General features: G+C 45.5%; 1 protein-coding gene across 3 annotated transcripts in view; it reads right to left on the bottom strand.

The window, feature by feature from the left end:
* Positions 1–8,452: 8,452 nt before the first annotated feature.
* LOC119399891 (uncharacterized) overlaps positions 8,453–19,437 on the bottom strand; it is a 50,852-nt gene continuing 39,867 nt past the window's right edge. For 2 of the 3 annotated variants that reach the window (XM_037666771.1, XM_037666770.1), the window contains 4 exons: positions 19,159–19,187; positions 16,411–16,472; positions 9,958–10,044; positions 8,453–8,738 (listed from right to left, as the gene is read on the bottom strand). In XM_037666771.1, the coding sequence (XP_037522699.1) occupies positions 8,557–8,738; positions 9,958–10,044; positions 16,411–16,472; positions 19,159–19,187 (360 nt within the window). In that variant the 3' untranslated portion in view covers positions 8,453–8,556. The remainder of the gene's footprint in view (positions 8,739–9,957; positions 10,045–16,410; positions 16,473–19,158; positions 19,188–19,437) is intronic. The other variant, XM_049417884.1, reaches the window with a different exon arrangement.

Consider the following 19,437-nt stretch of genomic DNA (forward strand, 5'->3'; position numbering starts at 1 on the left):
ATATTTAGAAAGTGCGGAGGTTGCGTTGTCGTCACGTTTAGTTTCGCCATAATGTGAAAAGAGCTCAGACTGTCATTAAACATTGAGAGGAAATATCACGCCGAATGATAAATGTCGAGCACTTTCTGAGTGCTCGCTGCCTTGCCTCTTTGAAAAGTACAAGTCATTGAACCGTAGCATGTTCAGGGCGGAGTTTTTTTTTTTTAAGTTGCTTTCATCTATATTTCAAGTGCGTAGCCTTTAGGGGCCCGGCGTGTCGTCCGTCCACTGTTTCATGTCGCAAGGTCACGCAGTGGTCAAGGCAGGCATAAAACAAGGCTACAAATGCTCAACACCAGTGCAAAATAAGCCTACAAGGTCTAAGATCATATAAAGAACAGAAATAACCAATAATTAATCGCAATAGTTTACCTAAATTTGCGATAAACGCTTTTGAAACATCCGGCTGATACCCGCCCCACGCAAAAGAGGGAACCGCCGCCTCGGCAAACGCGCAATTGCCAAGGGAATCGCTGGGTTGCCCGCGCTGCGCACTTGCTCTGGTTGAACGGTAGTAGAGGTGCATTAGGCGCAGGGTTTAGAAATACACCAGGGCCTACACAAGAGCGACACTAGAGCACGATTTAGTGCGGGACTTCGTATTTTGAATTTCTTGCACCGTGCTACTGCTACGTCGTACTCCGGTCTTTGCTATTATCCTTTTTTTGGCGGTTATGAACATCATGGCCCCCATTGCCTGCAACATAATTGAATGGCTAGAATAGGTTGTGCTTGGGCAAGCCACTTCTCTTTCCTCCCCGTCGGCCCCACCCCCACCAACGCTTTGAAACGATTCGTAGTAAATGCCAGACCACATGGACCTGATAACTGGCCGGATCTCTAACGCCACTACAATAGTGTAATTGTAACCAAGACAACACCTCATTGCACGTGCTTCTCGGCCGCGTCGCCCACGGTGTCAGGATATTTCAAGGAATTACCCACCGTTGCTTCGAAAGTTTCTTCTGCCGGCTGCAATTGCTAAGACCAATAAGATTATTTATTACAGAGGGCGTGAAAACAGGCTACGGTCATCTACCTGGCGAATATGCCTTAGCTGTGAGGATAACCAAGACGTTTGCAAGACGTCACGAGGCTTCAGCAGCCCCAACTAACTGTCGCTGAGATTCATTGTACTGGCCCTGCACCGAAATATGAGCGCATTGCATCAGCACCGTCAGCCGAACAAGCCTTACGGCTTTCCTCTGATTAGGCCAGTCGTCACCGTGACATCGCCCTGGCCTTACTCTATCGCTCAACACGACCTTCCTCACTGCTCACTAACGGCACTGCATGCATTTGAAGCTGTGCGCAAGGGCAGACGCTTTCAGAAGACATGTCCTGAACCTCTCAAGCGCCTCAAGCAGTGGTCATGTACGCTGCGACGCGTCGCAGTTCAATTGCCGTCTGCAAGATGCGAGCCGGGAAGCGCAACGTCACGCGCTAATGCGTCCCTATTGGCTCCTACATTTCGTCACATCACCTGTCTTCCTCCTTTACACACCCTGCTACCACTGCTCCCTAATGTGTTCCGCCTCGTTGCCTCTGACATCGCAAACTGCCCTCCTTTTCATTTAGCAATACTTGTACTGGGGTTTTTGGTGCATATTCAGGAAGTGGAAGCAGCGCAGGCTGGAACACGGACGAAGAAAAAGTATGGGACGAGCACTATCCCATACCCTTTCCTTCCCGTGTCACAGACTGCGCTCCTTAACTGTTCACTATTACCACATGTTGCATGCCCGTCCCATGCCCGTCCCATGTGTCCTGAATCATCATCGTATGGCGCTGTTGTGCCATTCTGCACCGCTAGTCTTATCGGCAATAGGACCATACTATGTGTTCAGTGCTGCGGATACGCGTTTTTGTATTGCAATAGCAATTGTATGGACAATCTGGACAGGTTTTTTGCCGTCGCCGTCGGTGTCATGTTCGGCATAACGTCCAAACCGATAATATCGCCCGCCCATTGTATGCTCTACCCTCGGGAAAAAAGAGCGTGAGCGGGGGCGATGAACGATGTTGAAGCAGAGGTGAAACGAACCGGTCATTTCCGTCGCACGGAGGGCGCATGCGATGACAGTCACCGCGCGCGCGAGGCCTGCCGTCGATTGTCCCCTCCAGCAGAGAGGAAACGCCCCGCCCGTCTTTCCCCAGGTGAGGTAAGCATGGACGCCGGAGGAGAAGGAGAATGAGAGGTGGGGGGGGGGGCTGCGTGGCTCGAGCAGCAAGTGTGACCTTTGACCATAAGGGAGAGGCGCGGTTCCAAGCGCTGGCGCGCGCGCTTTCTCGGCAGAAATCACCACACGGCTCGTGTGCCCTTCTATGTGCTGCGCTCTCGCCACTTCGCGTCGAGACAACCCAATGCACGAACACCTCTTCTCTCCCCGGAGTGGCCGTAGTCCCTTATACCAGCGCTTTACAGCGGCGCATGTTAAAGCCGAGCTCAAACGTACGAAGTATCGTTAGCAGACAAGTTTAAACTGCGCGAAGACAACACTGTGAGAACATAGAAGCACGCACACACGCGAAGCGCAGAAGTATGGTATGTTGTTGGGCTAATTGGTTCATATGTTCAGCAGACAAACTTAAACTGCGTCAAGAAGACAACGCGTAAAAACAAAGAAACAAGCACTATGACATACATAGCATAGCCGTGCGTGGTATAGTATATCAAGGGGTGGATAGTATATCAAGGAGGTACCTTCAGTGCTAAACCGTGCCCACGTTCGCCCAGCTGTGCATCCCTTTGCATTTCACCGTTGAGGCTTCCCCTCAGCTCCGCTGTGCATTGGCCTTTATGACGTTGTCAGTTAAAGCCACGCATAAATTGTAGTTACGCGAGATCAACTCCCAAATAGTTAGCTTCTAGCCTTTCTTCATATAACAATATAATTTGTTGCTATGTCATCTATTGCTTCGCCCTTGCGGCAGAACTGTGATTTTTTTTTATTGTCCACCGGTCCCACGTTGCTCCCAAATGCGGAAGCCCGGCATCCCTGGAGAAATTACCAAACGAGAGTTCAAACTGAAACAGCGACAGGGCCACGTCAGCCGTCACTTCGCAGAATGCTCCCACGGCATGTACTATATGCGCGGAAAGAAACACCCTATTCTTCTTGATTTATGGGACATAATCTTAGATGTCTCCGGCGGCGTACCATTACCGCAGCACTGTAGAAATTGCCGGTACAATGAAGCTACGGGAGGCCAAAATGCTCCCGGCCCATGGGAGAAAATGCAGAAAGGGCGGCGCCATAGTATCTCTCTACAGGAGGATGCTTCCATGCGATACGCCGCTAAGAGGAAGAACATGTCCCATCGCCTACGTTGTCCACTAACACGATAACCAGTGTGACTGCACACGAACGCTACGGCAATCTCTGTGGGCCTAGCCGCCAGTTCTTTGATAAGTGCGGCAAGGTTTAATACAAGCGCGAGCATTCGGCACCGCTCTTGTGCTCGTGCTGCGTGCCTTTGCAGCGCCGGTTACCAAGCTGCACCTCGCACTAGGCGTGTAAATACCGTGCTAGAATGTTGAACATCTACAATTTTGAAACAGACACGGGACACAGGAAGAAACGCAGAAGAGTTCATAGGCGTACTCTGTGCCTCCAGCGCCGTCGCGTTTGTTTGGCGCTGTGAAGAACTATGCTCCGTAACCGTTTGGTGATAATGGAAGTAACAATAGATAGACCAGAAAAAAAAGCCCTTCGTATTGCATTTAATGTTCATTTATTGCTCTGCTGGTGGCACTTACATTTCCCGTAGCGTCTGGTCATCGAAACACGGCAGTATTTACCTAAACGGGCGTCAGAGTATGAGAAAACGATGCGTTTTATCAGTCCTTTATTTATATATATATATATATATATATATATATATATATATATATATATATATATAATATATATATATATATATATATATATATATATATATATATATATATATATATATATATATATATATATATATATATATATATAGAAATTTCCCTTCTCACATAATCGGTGCTCTACGTCGCGCCTTTTGATCTCGTACCTTCAAATACGAGTTATCAGTGGTTACAGTCCACTAAGAAAATTTTTGAGAGATGTGACTCGCATGAAACATTTTTATCAAGAAATTTCCGTGAAAGAGCTTGCTGAGAGATGTCAAGGCCCCTTTCCTTTCTTAAGCTTCTGATCAATAATCACTGAGGCGGCGTATGAGCGCTAGTGCGTTAATATATGTGTGAGTATAGACGTGAGTATAAACGTGAGCCGACATAAGGCTGATAGCAACGCTAGATAGGACCATGGGTCGGCAAAAAAAAGTGGATCTCACTCAGACTCGCTCAAGAAATACATTTAAAGGATGGCACCCTCGGCACAGCAAAAGACAGACCGTAAAATACGACGCGCCCGCCCTCTCCTGCAAGCGGCGGTTTCAAAAATTATCTAAAGGCATCACAGCGCTAGCAGACACAGACGAGAAAGCCACAACGGGATGAGCGTCCGCGTCTGCTAGCGTTATGATACCTTTTTATGCATTTAATCAGCTAGCCCCCGAAAATTATGGCCGCTTTGCACAAGTGGTACCAAGCGTGAAGGAAGAGCGGAGGTCGATGGCCTTTCTTGTTTCTGTTTATTTTTCTGTGTCGTTCTTGTCTATTTCTTTCTCTTTCTCTCTGTTTCTTGTATGGCAATTTTGTATCTGTTTCTTCATTATTCTTTCTTTCTCTCTCTATCTGTTTCTTTCTCTATCTTTCATTTCTTTCTTTCTTTCTAGCTCTCCCTCTTTATTTATCGCTTCCTCTTTCTTTCTATTTCTTTCTCTCTACTCCTTTAACTATCTTTCTTTGTTTTCCCCTACTTCTCTCTTTGTTTGTCTTTCTGTCTTGCTTTCCGTTTTTTCTATCTCTTTTTCGTGTGTTTCTTTCTATGTCTCTTCCTCTCTTTCTATGTGTTTCTTTGTCTTTCTATCTTTTTATGTCCGTGTTCCCTTTATTGCTCTCTATTTTCTCTTTCTTTCTCTCTCTCTCTTTCGCGTCTCTCGCGTGCTTCACTACGCCTTTATTCTCTCTCTATCTCTTTCTTTCTCTATCTCTTTCGCGTGTTTCCAGTGCTCCCCTTCGCCAAGCAGAGTGTTCGTTTAACGCTCGCAGCTACTGTTCTCAGTAGTGGAGGTGGTCCAATTCCTATGGCGCATACGCACCTGACCAGTTTTGCACGACGGAGCACCAGTTACGGATAGCTTAAACAGCTTAGCTGTTAAAAATCCACTTTGTCAAACTTTAAAGGTTAAACAAGCCTAGGGGGTTCGTAGCTTCGTATGACCATTTCTGCCAGCATCCCCGGACTTCCGTGCACCAAATATTGGAGCTCGAGTTATCTCAAAGAGGCAAGAAACAACTCAATACGTTTGCTTACTTTCCGTTTGTGGTCTTCGAGTGACCGAGTTGTCTTCGTGCAAGCCGGGGCGCGCGTTTATGCGAGGCTCGTTAATTTAATTAGTACGCAAACGTTTACTGTAATATGTCGGGCCTAAAAAATTACAATTCTTCAAGTGGCGCCGAGCGAAAGGCGCGAAGGACTAACGACGAATAAAACGGGGCAAGTAGTGCGCACTACTTGTCCTGTTATTTGTGTCATTAGTCCGTGTTTTCGCTCCCTGCCTTTCATTCATTTCCTTCCTTTCCTTTGCTCAGCGCAACTACATTAGAATGTCGCACCAACTAGCCCAAAGTGAAGTTTGCTGTAAAACTACCATCCTACGAACATTTTTATATGAGGACAACTAAAATGGAAACCGAAAACGAATGTTCACAAAAAAAAGCAAGACGTTTCGACTCCTGCACAGGAAGCTTGTTCACAATAAAAAATGAAAGCGCAGACTTTCCGGTTATGTATGTTTTAAAAGACATGACTTAGGCAACGTACGTGCAGGTGTGGGAAGTTGCCGTCATTACGATTAAGCGTTTGCGCCGCATCGGCGTATACATCGCACGTATTCGAAATCAATGATTCAGAATCGCAACACTGAGGTTTAACAAATTCGGCAATATTATCTTCGGCACCTCAAGGCGGTACCTTGGGTGGCTGCGCATTATCATTAAGACAAGTGCATTTTTTGAACGGCATGTTCGTCCCTCACTTTATCGCGCTTATAATAATATTCATTTACCATACTGTTTATTATCACGGGGTAACACACGCCATTCATCTTAAATCACTCCAACGTCTTCAAAACCAGGCGATAAAATTTATCTTTTAGCTGATTCCGTTGCCATTTCCTGCCATTAATTTCCTGCCTATCTATGAGCATCTTCGCATAGTGCCCATCCAACAGTTGTGTTATCATAGATTGTCGCTCATTACATTCCGTCTCATTCATCATGACATATCATTGAATTGTATTGCTTTCCATATCCTCGTCAATAAGAAAAATATTTGGTTTGCATAGTGCAACAAGCTTACTTTGCCTAAAATCGGGTCGAACTACGGCAGATTTACCGCTTGCTTCTACGGTGTTCGTTCCTGGAATTTCTTTCATTCAGTTTATTTAAACAAAAGGAAAATTTGCCTGAGTTGAAGGGACTAAAGGCAGATTACCTCTGCCTGACTAGGGTCCCTCCACCCATATATTTGCTGACATGCAGAATCACATGCAGAATCACATCACATCACACGCAGAATCACATCTCTTTTCATGTGAACTCGTCTCGTTCATTGCAGTCTTTTAAACGAGCCTTTTCTTCATTTGTAATAACTGTATTTTCATCACGACTTCATTCTTTTGCATTCCTACTTATGTACATTTTGTAGTAAACATATAACTTTTTCCATTTCACTACAAATTCTTCTGTATTGAATGTATATTTCTTTTTTTTTGTCCGCACTTTTAGCTCTTGTTGCTGTTACTCACCTTTCGTGCATCCCAGTAATGATAGGAGGTCCCCCTGGCAGTTCAATTCCACACTTTAGGACCTCCTGATGACGCATGTAATACGTAAGTCCGTATTTTACATGCAACTACAACGAATAAACTTGAACTTGAACTTCAACAAAGTTTTTCAATCCATCCATCCATCTCTCGCCATTGAAGTAGTCCAGAAATGCGATACTATCATTCGTCTTTCCGAACAATTGTGTGGTATCCACAGAATTGCTCCAAGCTCCATATAAACCATTCTATGGTTTCTCTCTCTCCCCCAGCACCGCCAAGAAAAATTATTTTATTTTATACATTTATTTATTTCTCGATTTGTCTTACGTGACAGATGGACTGACAAACAGTTTGGCTCGTTAAGTCGGCATAGCAATTCCTAGGCATTCAAAAACGTTCTTCACGTCCTCACAAGAGGTCAACAAGCGTACTCGTCCTTTTCCAATGCGACAGCGATTCAACGTCCAAAACTGTTACAGGACAGGGGCGTAGCCAGAAATTTTTTCCTGGTAGGTGGGGTTCATCTAACTTTATGTATGTTCGTGCGTGCGTTTATATATTCACATGCAAAATTGAAAAATTGCGGGGCGGAGGGAATTTGAACCCCTCCGCCCAACCACCCACTCTTCCTGGTTACGCCAGCTTAATGAAATATTTATGGCGCAACTGAGAACGAGGAAGAAAAACGAGAGAAATCAGGATAGAGCGTGTTACAAGTCTTACCGCTCGGCTCTAGCCCTGCCTGAATGCGTCAGAACATTCTCGAATGCTTTGTATCGTTCTAGTCGGATTGCTTAGTCGACGGGAACCCTGAGGTACACTCTCCAAAACGACTGCTGGAATACGTGTAAACAGCCGAGGAGTTAGGTCCGGAGATCAAATTTTCAACCACAGACCACAGAATTTTCAACCCCCTTTCTCTGTTCGTGCGTGTGTTTGTATGCGTGCGTGTATATGTACACATACAATAGGAAAACATTTCGGGGGAGGCTGGTCAAATTCTTCAACTACCTCCCCACCTTGCTACGCCAATGTTCGAGCTCAACACTTAGCCGCGGGAAGAAGGCATGACGGCGCAGAGCAACTGCCGCGGTACAATCTTCAGCTGTTATGGCGCTGTGTTCTTGTGTCTTTCGTCGGCGTGCGCCATTTCTGCTGGCTAAGCTTCCAAGATACCAAGGACGCTCGCAGTAAACACATATCGCTCCAAGTACTAAAGGGGGGCGTGGTTGTTTAGACGCCTTGCAGATGACACCTATATAGAATTGAGATGTAGTGTGTCAGTAAACTGCTTGAATGCTATCTGCACTATGCGTCGCGAAAATGTATGATGAAATGAGTTTTGATTTTTGGTGTCTAATTCGTCGGATAAAGGGGAACGTCTTGTTTCTTTTTGTGTGTGAGATTTTCACTGAACAATTTGGTCTGATGGTAGCAAAAGTAGCTGACAGATAAAAACAAAACAAACAAACACACAAAGATATTCGTTCATCAATATTCGTTTAATGTTGTACCGGCAACGATGAAATTGCGGACAGCATCTGGCACCAAGACTCGGCCGAATTTAATTAAATCAGCCTCAAGTGATTATAAAATGCTGACTTTTGGTGCTTCGTCGGTGTTTGTTAAATTGCACTGCCGACGTCCACGATGATACAGTGTATCATTTACACCACTACAGTTGAAGTTAAATGCTTCTTCGCAGTGCTTCTTTATAGTATGGTTATGACCCCTTTGCGCCCACAGTAAGCATGTTGAATTATAGTTATCTGTAAAGACAGGAGAATAACATAAATATACCCAAACTAATCTAGACCAGAGCTCACTTCGACTTCATCAATAGCACACTCTTTTCTTTTTCAAGATGCCTTTTGTAAATTTCAGCTCATTTCTGAATAAATACTTTCTGCGGCCACCGATACAATACCAATGTAATTGTACAGCCCTAAACTTTATGCTTATTAGGACTTATACTTCACAAGCGCTGTTCTCGTGCTGTTATTCGCACCTGTGTGCGCCATTCGCGATGTTCTTTCTTCATGTATCACTCCTCCAATTAATTTATTTTGCGTCTTGACCTGCTGGAGTGTTTTACTGTTAGGCGACTTCGACGTATAGTGGAATATGCCTCGGCAGCAGTATCACAAAACGGTACTGCGGCATAGGAATGCGTCCTTCAAAAATCTTATGCTATTCGGGGACATGTTACGTGGTATTTTTTCTGTATTTCGCTGACATTTGCAGTAAGTAGAAAAAAAAACTACTACTCAGTAGATACAAAGTTAGGGACTTTTTAATCGGATGTTTTACAAATCGATCTACAACCTCCTCAACGGAATTTTTTGCATAGCTTCGTTGTTTCGAAAATTGTTTAATAAATCTTGCCTAACTAAGCAATTATGGAGAACACCAATAACAGCGTGAATTACTCCATGCAACAGTGAGCATCATGCATTTAGTCGAGCAGCGACAGAGGGCGACAGAATATTTTTTTAACTCAGGCTAAAGTTAGTTGGTGCACCTGTGTAGGTCGGCAAAATATGCGGAGCTCACTCAAAGATCCCCTTTCCCCTTCCCACGTGCAGGGTAGCAAACCGGAGACTGCTTCTGGTTAACCTCCCTGTCTTTCCTTTCTCCCTCTTCTCTCTCTCTCTCTCTCACTCAAACTCACTCATGAAATATATTTTGCCCTTATGGCTCGCTCAGACTCAGACTCACCAAAACATTCTTCTGCCGACTACCTCGGCTTCATACTCGCTAAAATATTTTTCAAACGGACTCCATCGGACTCAAGCTCACCAAAACGTTACTCACCCGGACTCAGTCAGACTCAGACTCACGGCTAGATCTGAGTCTGCGTGAGTCGACTCATGGGTGAGATTGCTGTCCTATATGCGCCTGTATGCCATTAGTGGAAATTACCGGAGTTAGTGGCAAAAATGAAGTTATAAAATGCATCTCGAAAAAAAAAGCAGGTAGATATCTTACCTCCTAATATACCCATAACGAAGCAAAAAGGTGTCGCAAAGAGAAGTGTGTAAACACCGCTGGTTTCCGGGTCGGGTGTTGCTGAAACTGAGAAAAGAAAGTCGGTAGCAGTCAAATCGTGTGCATGCCGGCAAGGAAATTCTGTACATTAACACTGTAACTTGCGTTCAGTACTCAAGGCTGTGGACCGCACCGGCACTGTCTTTAAAGAGCGCGAGGGTACACTCTGACGTCATGAAGATCGCCATGTTGTAGTGCGCCCACCATGGTTAAAAGCAGCTCTCCTACCTTCAGTATCACAGTGAAAGCTGTCATACCGATGTCATACGGGCACTTTCGAGCGCAATCAGGACCGGTACAGATCGAATTTCTCGATCCCAATCAACAATGGTCGCTGCTGATCCGAACTGCGATCCAACAATGATTCGAACTGATCCGGATCGAGTTTGGTGCAGATGTCACTCAAGCCGTGATGTGGGAGACAGATCGCGATCGCCTCGATCCAGATCGGACCTAATTGCAAATAAAGGTGACCGTGTATCAGCACCTCATCTGTATCGAGCCTGATCCGGATCGGCCCTGAATCCGATCAAAAGTGCCCGTGTGACATCTTTATAAGATATCTAAAGGCTATGCAGATTAGCAGTGTTTAAGTAGTGTGGCTTGCATGACGCGTGACGTCTTTGATTTGTGAAATGTCTTTGTCATTCTTTATATTTATATATCCGAGCGCTTTCTGCAATAAATATCACTAGAAAAACGGTGGCGCTTTCGGCTCGTGTTTGTGTCCCCGCAAAAAAAAAAAAAAGAAAACCCACGCCGCTACCACATGGTATATTTCACTTTCCTGGCACCCGCTGCTGGTATGAAGGACCACGGTTACTCTTTCCTCAAGCACCCGCCACGGTGGTCTAGTGTTTATGGTGCTCGACTGTTGACCAAAAGGTCGCGGGATCTCCCTTACAAAAATTCGTTTCACCTGTCTGTCACCTATGAGTCACCACCCAGTCACCCCAGTCACCTCCCTGTAGACTTGACCTTTCTGCGGACCTGGTCTGCAGATTTTCTGCAGACCCCTAGGAGACGGCAAGCAGACTTTTCTGATAATGTGCACCCAGAGTGTGTGCGTGTGGATGTATATAATATATATGCATGTATCTATATATTCTGGACCATGACACATTTGATAATAATGATTAAATAGATTTCACCTTTCACTCACCCACCAGTCATCCCCATATAGACCTAGTCTGCAGATTTTCTGCGGACCCCTGCAAGCAGACTTTTCTGATAATGAGCGTCCAGAGTGCGTGCGTGTGTATGTATATAACATATATGTATCTATCTATATATTCTGGACCATGGCACATTTGAAAATAATGATTAAATGAATTTCACCCACCAGTCACCCCCATATAGACCTAGTCTGCAGATTTTCTGCAGACGGCAAGCAGACTTTTCTGATAATGAGCGCCCAGAGTGCGTGCGCGTGGATGCATATAATATATATGTATCTATCTATACATTCTGGACCATGACACATTTGATAATAATGATTAAATGGATTTCACCTTTCACTCACCCACCAGTCATCCCCATATAGACCTAGTCTGCAGATTTTCTGCAGACCCCTAGCAGACGGCAAGCAGACTTTTCTGATAATGAGCGCCCAGAGTGCGTGCGTGTGTATGTATATAATATGTATTTATCTATATATTCTGGACCGTGACACATTTGATACTAAAGATTAAATGGATTTCACCTTTCAGTCACACACTGACAGGGGGTGACAGAAAGTCTGTCACTTGTCTTCACGTGCTCTGCACTTGGGTTGTTCATGGTCTGCAGAATTTCTGCAGAAAGGCTGCAGCTTTTCTGGAGCACCATGCGACAGCCTGCCAGCTGGTAATTGGAATTCGCTAATTAAAGTAGCGTTGCGCATTTGGCGGATGTAGATTAACAGATCTGTGTGTTATATGGCTACCTAACATCCAGCATAAATTTACATGCATTCCGTGAATGTGTAAATTTAATATCTTGAAGCGTAAGAATTTTCCCACCGGCACTGAATGGCAGGTCAAGATACCACGGCTATATATACCGGGTAGTCGGTGTTAGGTTGTGAAGTACGAGTGTGCGGTATTTACTTTGCTGTTGTTGCGTGTACGCTGTGATCGTGTGTTGGTGGGTGTATGTACGGTATTCTACCCCTGGACGCTGCATGTTACCTGACTCGTGGTGCTAACGCAAAGGGTAGCTCTTATTATTTTTTTTCATCCGCGACAAAGCTCCGTACATATTCTGCAGAAGTGCTGCAGACGCTCTGCAGATGTTCTGCAGACATTCTGCCGACATGCTGCATCCTGGCGGCTACAAATGCTCTGCAGACTTTCTGCAGAAAGGGTGTTCCAATTGCCTACTGGGAGGTGACAAGGGGTGACAAAAAGTCTGTCACTTTTCTTTCCGCATTCCGAATCCGGGGTGACTCGTGGTCTGTAGAATTTCTGCAGATAGGCTGCAAGTTTTTTTGTAAGGGGAATTCCGACAGTTGCGGCCACATTTCGATGGAGGCGAGATGTTTGAGGCCCGTGTCCTTAGATTTAAGTGCACGTTAGAAACACTAGATGGTCAAAATTTCTGCAGCCTTCCTCTACGGCGTCTCTCATAAACATATCGTGGTTTCGGGACGTGAAACCCCAACAATTATTATTATACTCTTTCTTCAAACACTGAAGTGCTCTTTGCGCGTAGTCAAGATTTTGGTTCGTCTGTAGTGCTGAACATATAAAAGTGAAGCAGGCTGTGGGAGAAGCCGTAGGGGAGGGCTCTCGATAATTTTTGCCACCTGGGTCTCCTTAACGTGCATGGAGATCACACGTTGCACTGGCCTCTAGCATTTCGCTCCCATTGAAATGCGACCGCCGCGCCCGGGATCAAACTCGCGTTTTTCGGTTCAGCAGCCGAGCACCGTAACCGCCAAGCCACTGCGACAGCAACGTTCTTGTTCGACGGGGTGTATATCTGCAGTGTACGATATAAAGCATCGGAACGGTAAATTCGAAGATTCACAAGAAATAGGAATTAATTTGGTTCCAACAGTCTAGAAGTAGGGTTATGAAATGTATGGGCGCGTGTGTAGAAAGACTAAGGGTGTAAGCAAGAGCCACTTTACTGCTGATTCATACTTAATCGATTCGGTGCTGCTCAGGGTACCGTAAAAAATACTGCACTGGATGACTGCTGAATGATTTCGACAACGAAAAGTTCTGTGCAGTGAAAGAACGGAGTTTCACTTGCCTTCTTGAAATGTTTAAGCGTGCATGTTAATGTTTGCTCCTGTGAATGAAAAGGACAAGACTAATAACAATTATGATTGCTGGGATTAACGTCCCAGAACCACGATATGATTATGAGGGACGCTGTAATGGAGGGATCCGGAAATTTTGACCACCTGGGGTTCTTTAACGTGTGCCTAAATCTAAGCAAACGGGTCTCAAGCATTTTCGCCTCCATCGAAATGCGGCCACCGCAGCCGGGATTCGATCCCACGACCTACGGGTCGGCAGTCGAACACCATAATTACTAGACCACCGTGGCGGGTCACTAATAATGGCAGATGATTTTACACTTGCCTTGTATTAAACGTGAAGACCTTTCAATCGGTCATATCGAGAATGCTAGTACTAGTGTACAGATAACAGTTATTTTGTTTTTATTGACAGCGTTAATAAACATATGCATCCAAATTATCAAACGGTACGAGAAACAACTTTTCTACTCATAGAATTTCTCAACATCGAAAGACCGTTAGCTCTATCTACCGAATTTTGCACCTTGTCTAAGAGAAGATCTTTTTTTTTCTTTTAAAGCGAAGCTGTTTAAGCTAGCCGTAATTTGTGCAGCCTGCGGGTACGTGCCGTGCAGCCTACGCGAAAGCTATCATCATCTTAAACGGGTTTTTGCCACAGAAATTGGGTAAGACCCACTAGTCAACTAAAGATGAGGAAGAAAACTGTCGTCATAAAGCAGATATGTGCCACCATATGGCCTATCAAAAAACTATCATCACCATAAACCGGTATGTGCCACACAAATTAGCTAAATACCACTACTCACCACTCGTCCACTAAAAATGAACTAGGCAACAGTTAGCCCAAGAAATGGCTGCGAAGTGACTGCGGCGAGCCGAAAGATCTCGTGTACGTACAACGAGAGAATAATAGAGAGGGGGAGAGGTACTGGCGGCTGCGAGAAGACCGCGAAGCGACGGAAGGCCTACGCCATGGCCTACACCACGACGACGTGTCCCTAGATCTATGAGAGGTGCGAACGCTTGGTCTCAGCGCGAGTATCTGTCTCTGGAGTTTGGACATCCTTGTCGAGTCTGTGACTCTGTGGTTTAACTCGAACCTCTCCGTGCTGAGAATCAAAGCAGAAACAACCTAGCATCACCTAGCTAAAGCCTATCAACGACCTGGAAGCAACCTAGAAATAACCTGCATCACCTAGCTAAGGCCTAGGAACAACCTAAAAGCAACCATGCAGATTAGTCTTCAGAATTGTCCAGTTTCGCTGTTTCAAGCCTTACGCGGCTTAGTGCAAGTTTCGCGAATTTTTTTTTTTTTCACCAAGGCTATTTACCGTTTGACCATGTGCGCAGGGCAGCACACGCCGTGGCTCACTTTCAACGGTTCGTGCCCGGCATGACGATGATAAGGCACCGTTAACACTAAGGAGGTTAAAATAAACCTCCTTGGTTCACACAACAGCTTGAAGCAGGCGAAAGCGGCAAAGCTCGCTAGAAATCGGCTGGCTTCGCCGTCTAAGCAGGGGGAAAACCAGGCGGCGAGCTCGATCGGTCTCAGACCGATCTTTTTGCCACGGCAACAGCGGAACGCCTTTCCACTTCGCTAGAAGCAACCACGTGTATAAATATCCGGCTGCAAATTCAAGATGGCGGTTAATGAGTCGGCGGTGATTCACATCGACGCAGTGGCAAACTACCCGTCCTGCGCGACAGAATTCACGGCCTCTACAAGGACGCGTCCCTCGAGAAGCCGATTTGGATGAAGATGGCTGAGGAGACAAGAATTAGCGGAAGGTGCAGCAGCAGCGCGATGGCGTGCGTTAGCATGTCTTGATTTTGCATAGCCTAGCGAATCCACCACGGCCGTTACAGAGGTGCGCGCTTATGGAGCTTCTGCTGGTGCACATAGATCGGCAAAGTCCCTCATGAGTCGACTCACTTAGGCTTAGACTGAGTCGTGAGTATGAGTCTGAGTCTGACTGAGTAATCTATTGGTGAGTTGCAGTCCCAGCGACTCCGGCCGAGAAAAAGTTTTGTGAGTCTGAGTCCAAGCGAGTCGTGCTGAGGAAAATTTTAATGAGACTGATCCTGAGTCCGGTTGAGTAAATTTTTGGTGAGTCTGAGTCCGAGTGAGCCCTAAGCCCAAATATTGTTCTTATAATTAGGTGAGTCTGATTAGGCTCGACTTTCTTTTCCGACCTAGTGGTGCATCTTCTGAAAACAGCAGCTTGAAATGGTCGAAACTAGTCGTATTTATTCTCATTGTTCTGCATGTTTGACTAAAGTTCGGTATGAAAGAAGCTCAGAAAACAGGCAAAGCGGCATGCATTTACATAATTCGCTATCGAAGAGCAAGTAGAAGTGGGCTAAAGCGGCGGCTGCCGAAGAACAAATGTGAACCATCTCTAATAAGCGCGGAAAAGAATTTCCGCCCGCTTTGGCGTTTGTGCTGTCTTGCTGCTTCCGTAGTGTGTGAACGAGGTCTGAGGACTTCGATGGGCTCCGAGAACCGCTTCTGCAGTTTAAGCTGCAATTTTATGGCGTATCTTTGGTAGACTTGATGCATTTCTTGGTTCTGCGATTCACTGATCTCAATGTTATTTGCATATGGTACAGTTGTCTGTATTATAAAATATACAAAGATTTAGCGGAAAAAGCAACTCTTAGGTCTTATTTTTCGCTACCTCACTGCAGGACACTGGTTAACTACCCTGCTTTTCTTTTTCCCTTATTCTCCTACTCTCCTCCTCCTCACGGACCACTCGTTGTGACAGCGCACATGCACCATGCTTCTTGGTGTGAAGCAGGAAAATTATAATGCATACGTTTGCGACTGTGAAACCACGAAAACGTGCGGAATGACACTGTAACCGTGGCCGCCTCCGCTATTAGCTCCGGCAACGCGCTGTAGCAACGGGGCGTCACCGATGCTAATCGCGGAGGCCACGTTACAACTAATGGGGCGCTCCGAGCACGTGCGCGTGCTACGGCAGATCTTGCCGTTCACATATTCCAGGACGCCGATCCTCCAAGCAGTGAACGCTCGCGCCTTCCAGGAGGTTGCATATACAAATATCACTGATCATGTTCATATCTGTGATGGCCTGGAGCTTAGGCAGATAATACGGCTTTGAAGGGGATCTTACTGTGAGAGCTCACCACAACTTTCGGCGTATAGTTGTCTGCTCCCACGTAATAATACGTATCCCTGAAATGAGAGGTAGTAGCACACAGCTGTCACTTTTGTTGGTACTGCGATAGCACGCATCTCATAGTAAACAGTCGCTGGCTTTCAGTGTACCGTATCTTTTGAACAAATATTAGAAGCATGCAATTGATTTAAAAGCGTTTGTGAAAAAGATGTGCGCGAATAATTTATTTCAGAGCTGTACTGAGCATTCCCATCTACTTGTCACTCACGCCTTTTATCAGTGCACCTGATACATTTTGACTTGCTACTTTTGCCGTAACTATGTAATGACGAAACCACGTTGCAACCATACATGTTAAATTTATGTATTGGTTTTGTATATCACGATTTCATGTCATTGCGTTTATATGCTAGCATAAACATCCGTTTATGTATGCACATGCATGCAATGTATGTATGTATCGGTTATGTTTCAACCTTTTATCACATTATAGGTTTCTATATTACTCAAAAACAAAGGAAGCTGCTATAGCGCTAGCTATCGCCGAAACAATGTCACTTACATACTTAGAGATTCAAAAACAGCCATTCTTAACTTCACCTGCGGTCGCGTTGATCCTACCACGTGGCAAATATTCAGATTGTGTACTGTAAATTCCGATCGGCTTATTGAACTCGTGTGGGTGCCGGTTCATTCTGGCAATCCCGGAAATGAGACCGCCGATAACATAGCCCGAGCAAACATTTGCCCGGATGATACCATATCATCAGGGCAAATGGCGGCCCCAGCCGGGATTTCGCGAGAGCGGGCGTACACGTTCTCTGAACTGACATGAAAAGCACGTCTTGCCCGTCGCCTCTTATTTACCCTCACTTTGAAGAAGTGAGAGTAAATAAGAGAACTCAAACTGCACTTGGAACGAGACATCAGAGTAGAAATAGGCTGTACGAACGCAGCCTGTGAGCGTCCAGCGACGCTCACGTTCACGGGCAATCGCGCCGTGGCGTTGCAACCATGCATCCTGCTAGGCCTCCATGGCGGGAAACGAAACTTTCATTTGTGATGCAGTGGCGAACTCTCCCCTCCTCATTTCCCTCCTATTCTCTATCACATTACTTCTTCTCACCCTTATTTCACTTTTCCGTGCAATTGCTATACTATACACGACTATGCTATGATCTCCCCTCCTCCCCACCCTCACTCCCTTTCCCACCCCCTTGTTATAATTGGCTATGCTATACGTAGTTTTGCATGCGTGACGCCAAGCGACATAAGATGACAGCATACGATGAGAGCATACTCCATTCCTTCTTTCCTTCCTCCTCACACTCACTTTCCTTTCCAGCGCACTTCCAATACATGGCTATGCTGTAGGTAGCTGTGCTACACGTGGTTCTGCCTGCCTAACGCCGTACATGACTATGCCATGCCTCACCCTCTCCCATTCTCCTTTCCCTCCTCCTCACCCTCACGTGACTTTCCCACCCCCTTCCTTTACACAGATATGCCATGCATATTGTCTGCCTGGCTAACACCATGCATGACTTTATGCTATGTTTTACCTTCTCCCTTCCTCCTTTCTATTCCCCTCACCCTCACTTCCCTTCCCCACCCCTTGCTATACATGGCTGTGCTATACATGGTTTTGCCTGCGTGACGCCATACGTGACTATGCTATGCTTTCCCTCTCTTTTATTCTTGTCCATTTTCCTCACTCTATCATCACTATTCCTCCCTTTCACTTCAATTTCCCGCCCACTTTGTATACATGGCTATGCTTTACATGGTTTTGCTTGCCTAACGCCATACATGGCAATGCAGTCCTTACCCTCTCCCTTTCTTCTTTCCATCCTCCTCAACCTCATTTCCGCTTCCCGCCCACTTGCTATAGATGGCTGTGCTGTACGTTGTTTTGCATGTGTGACGCCAAGCGACATGAGACGACGGCAGCACACGACATCGCATCATGTTTCGCATCATGAACCGACCCGCCCAAACAGCACGCGACATCGCACAAATTCTCGCATCATGAACCGATTCGCCCAAACCTACAAGTTGTTGCTAACACACGACAGAATACGACAGCATACAATAGCATACCACAACCCGGGCCCCTAAAGTGCTGCGCACTTTAAAAAGAAGCAAAAATTAGGACAAACCACATTGCATAAAGTCTGTCTCTAAGACCGGTTGTCCGCAAGAAACGCATTGAAGGTTCTTTTCTCGGCTCGCTGAAGCGAGGACAGTCACAGAGAAGATGCGCGATTGTCTCCATGCAGCAACAGTTGTGTTCTGTTTTAACTGGCTTGCTGGGAAGAAGTTGAGGTTTGTATCACCTCGCCTACTCCATATCTATAAGTTCTGCAGCGAAATTTTTACCATTGTATAATTAAAGCAGGCCGAACGAGACGACCGGGTATTTTTCTGCATTCTCTGTCGTGCTTCAGGAATAGCTTAACTGCCCAATATTTACGAAATTTTCATCGGTCATATTTTTGTATCATAGCCTGGTTTTTGACTGCAGCATGCCTCATAATTATATCGCGGTCATGCCACGCATAACTACAGCATACTATTGAATTAATTTCGTAAATATGTGCTTGATCTGCGAATTTTTCGCTACATTATCCCGAGCGTCGGAAATGACTTTGGAAACAAGAGCGAAGTGTAGTAACTGTGGCTAGCGCACTTAGCAACAAGTGCCCTAAAATAATTAAGTTAAACCCTGGCTGTGAAACCTACCTTGTTTTCCAGTGATTTACGAGGTCGGTCTGGAACGAAACATTGAGCCTCATTAGAAATTATAGCGGTACACATGCGTTTAAGTGTCATCAGAACTAGCTTTGTTCGAATCGTAAACCAAGAAAAAGAAAAAGCTTGTCGCCTTCTTAACATAAGTAAGACTAATCTTACGATAACAGCCGAAGAAAATTTTCAGAGAAAAACGACGTAATATATAATGTAGAAGGACGTCTTTTTTCTGCGATCCACACGACGATGGCAGCTGTTCAAGAGAAATCC

This window comes from Rhipicephalus sanguineus, chromosome 7 (genome assembly GCF_013339695.2).
Source record: "Rhipicephalus sanguineus isolate Rsan-2018 chromosome 7, BIME_Rsan_1.4, whole genome shotgun sequence".
Lineage (NCBI taxonomy): Eukaryota > Metazoa > Arthropoda > Arachnida > Ixodida > Ixodidae > Rhipicephalus > Rhipicephalus sanguineus.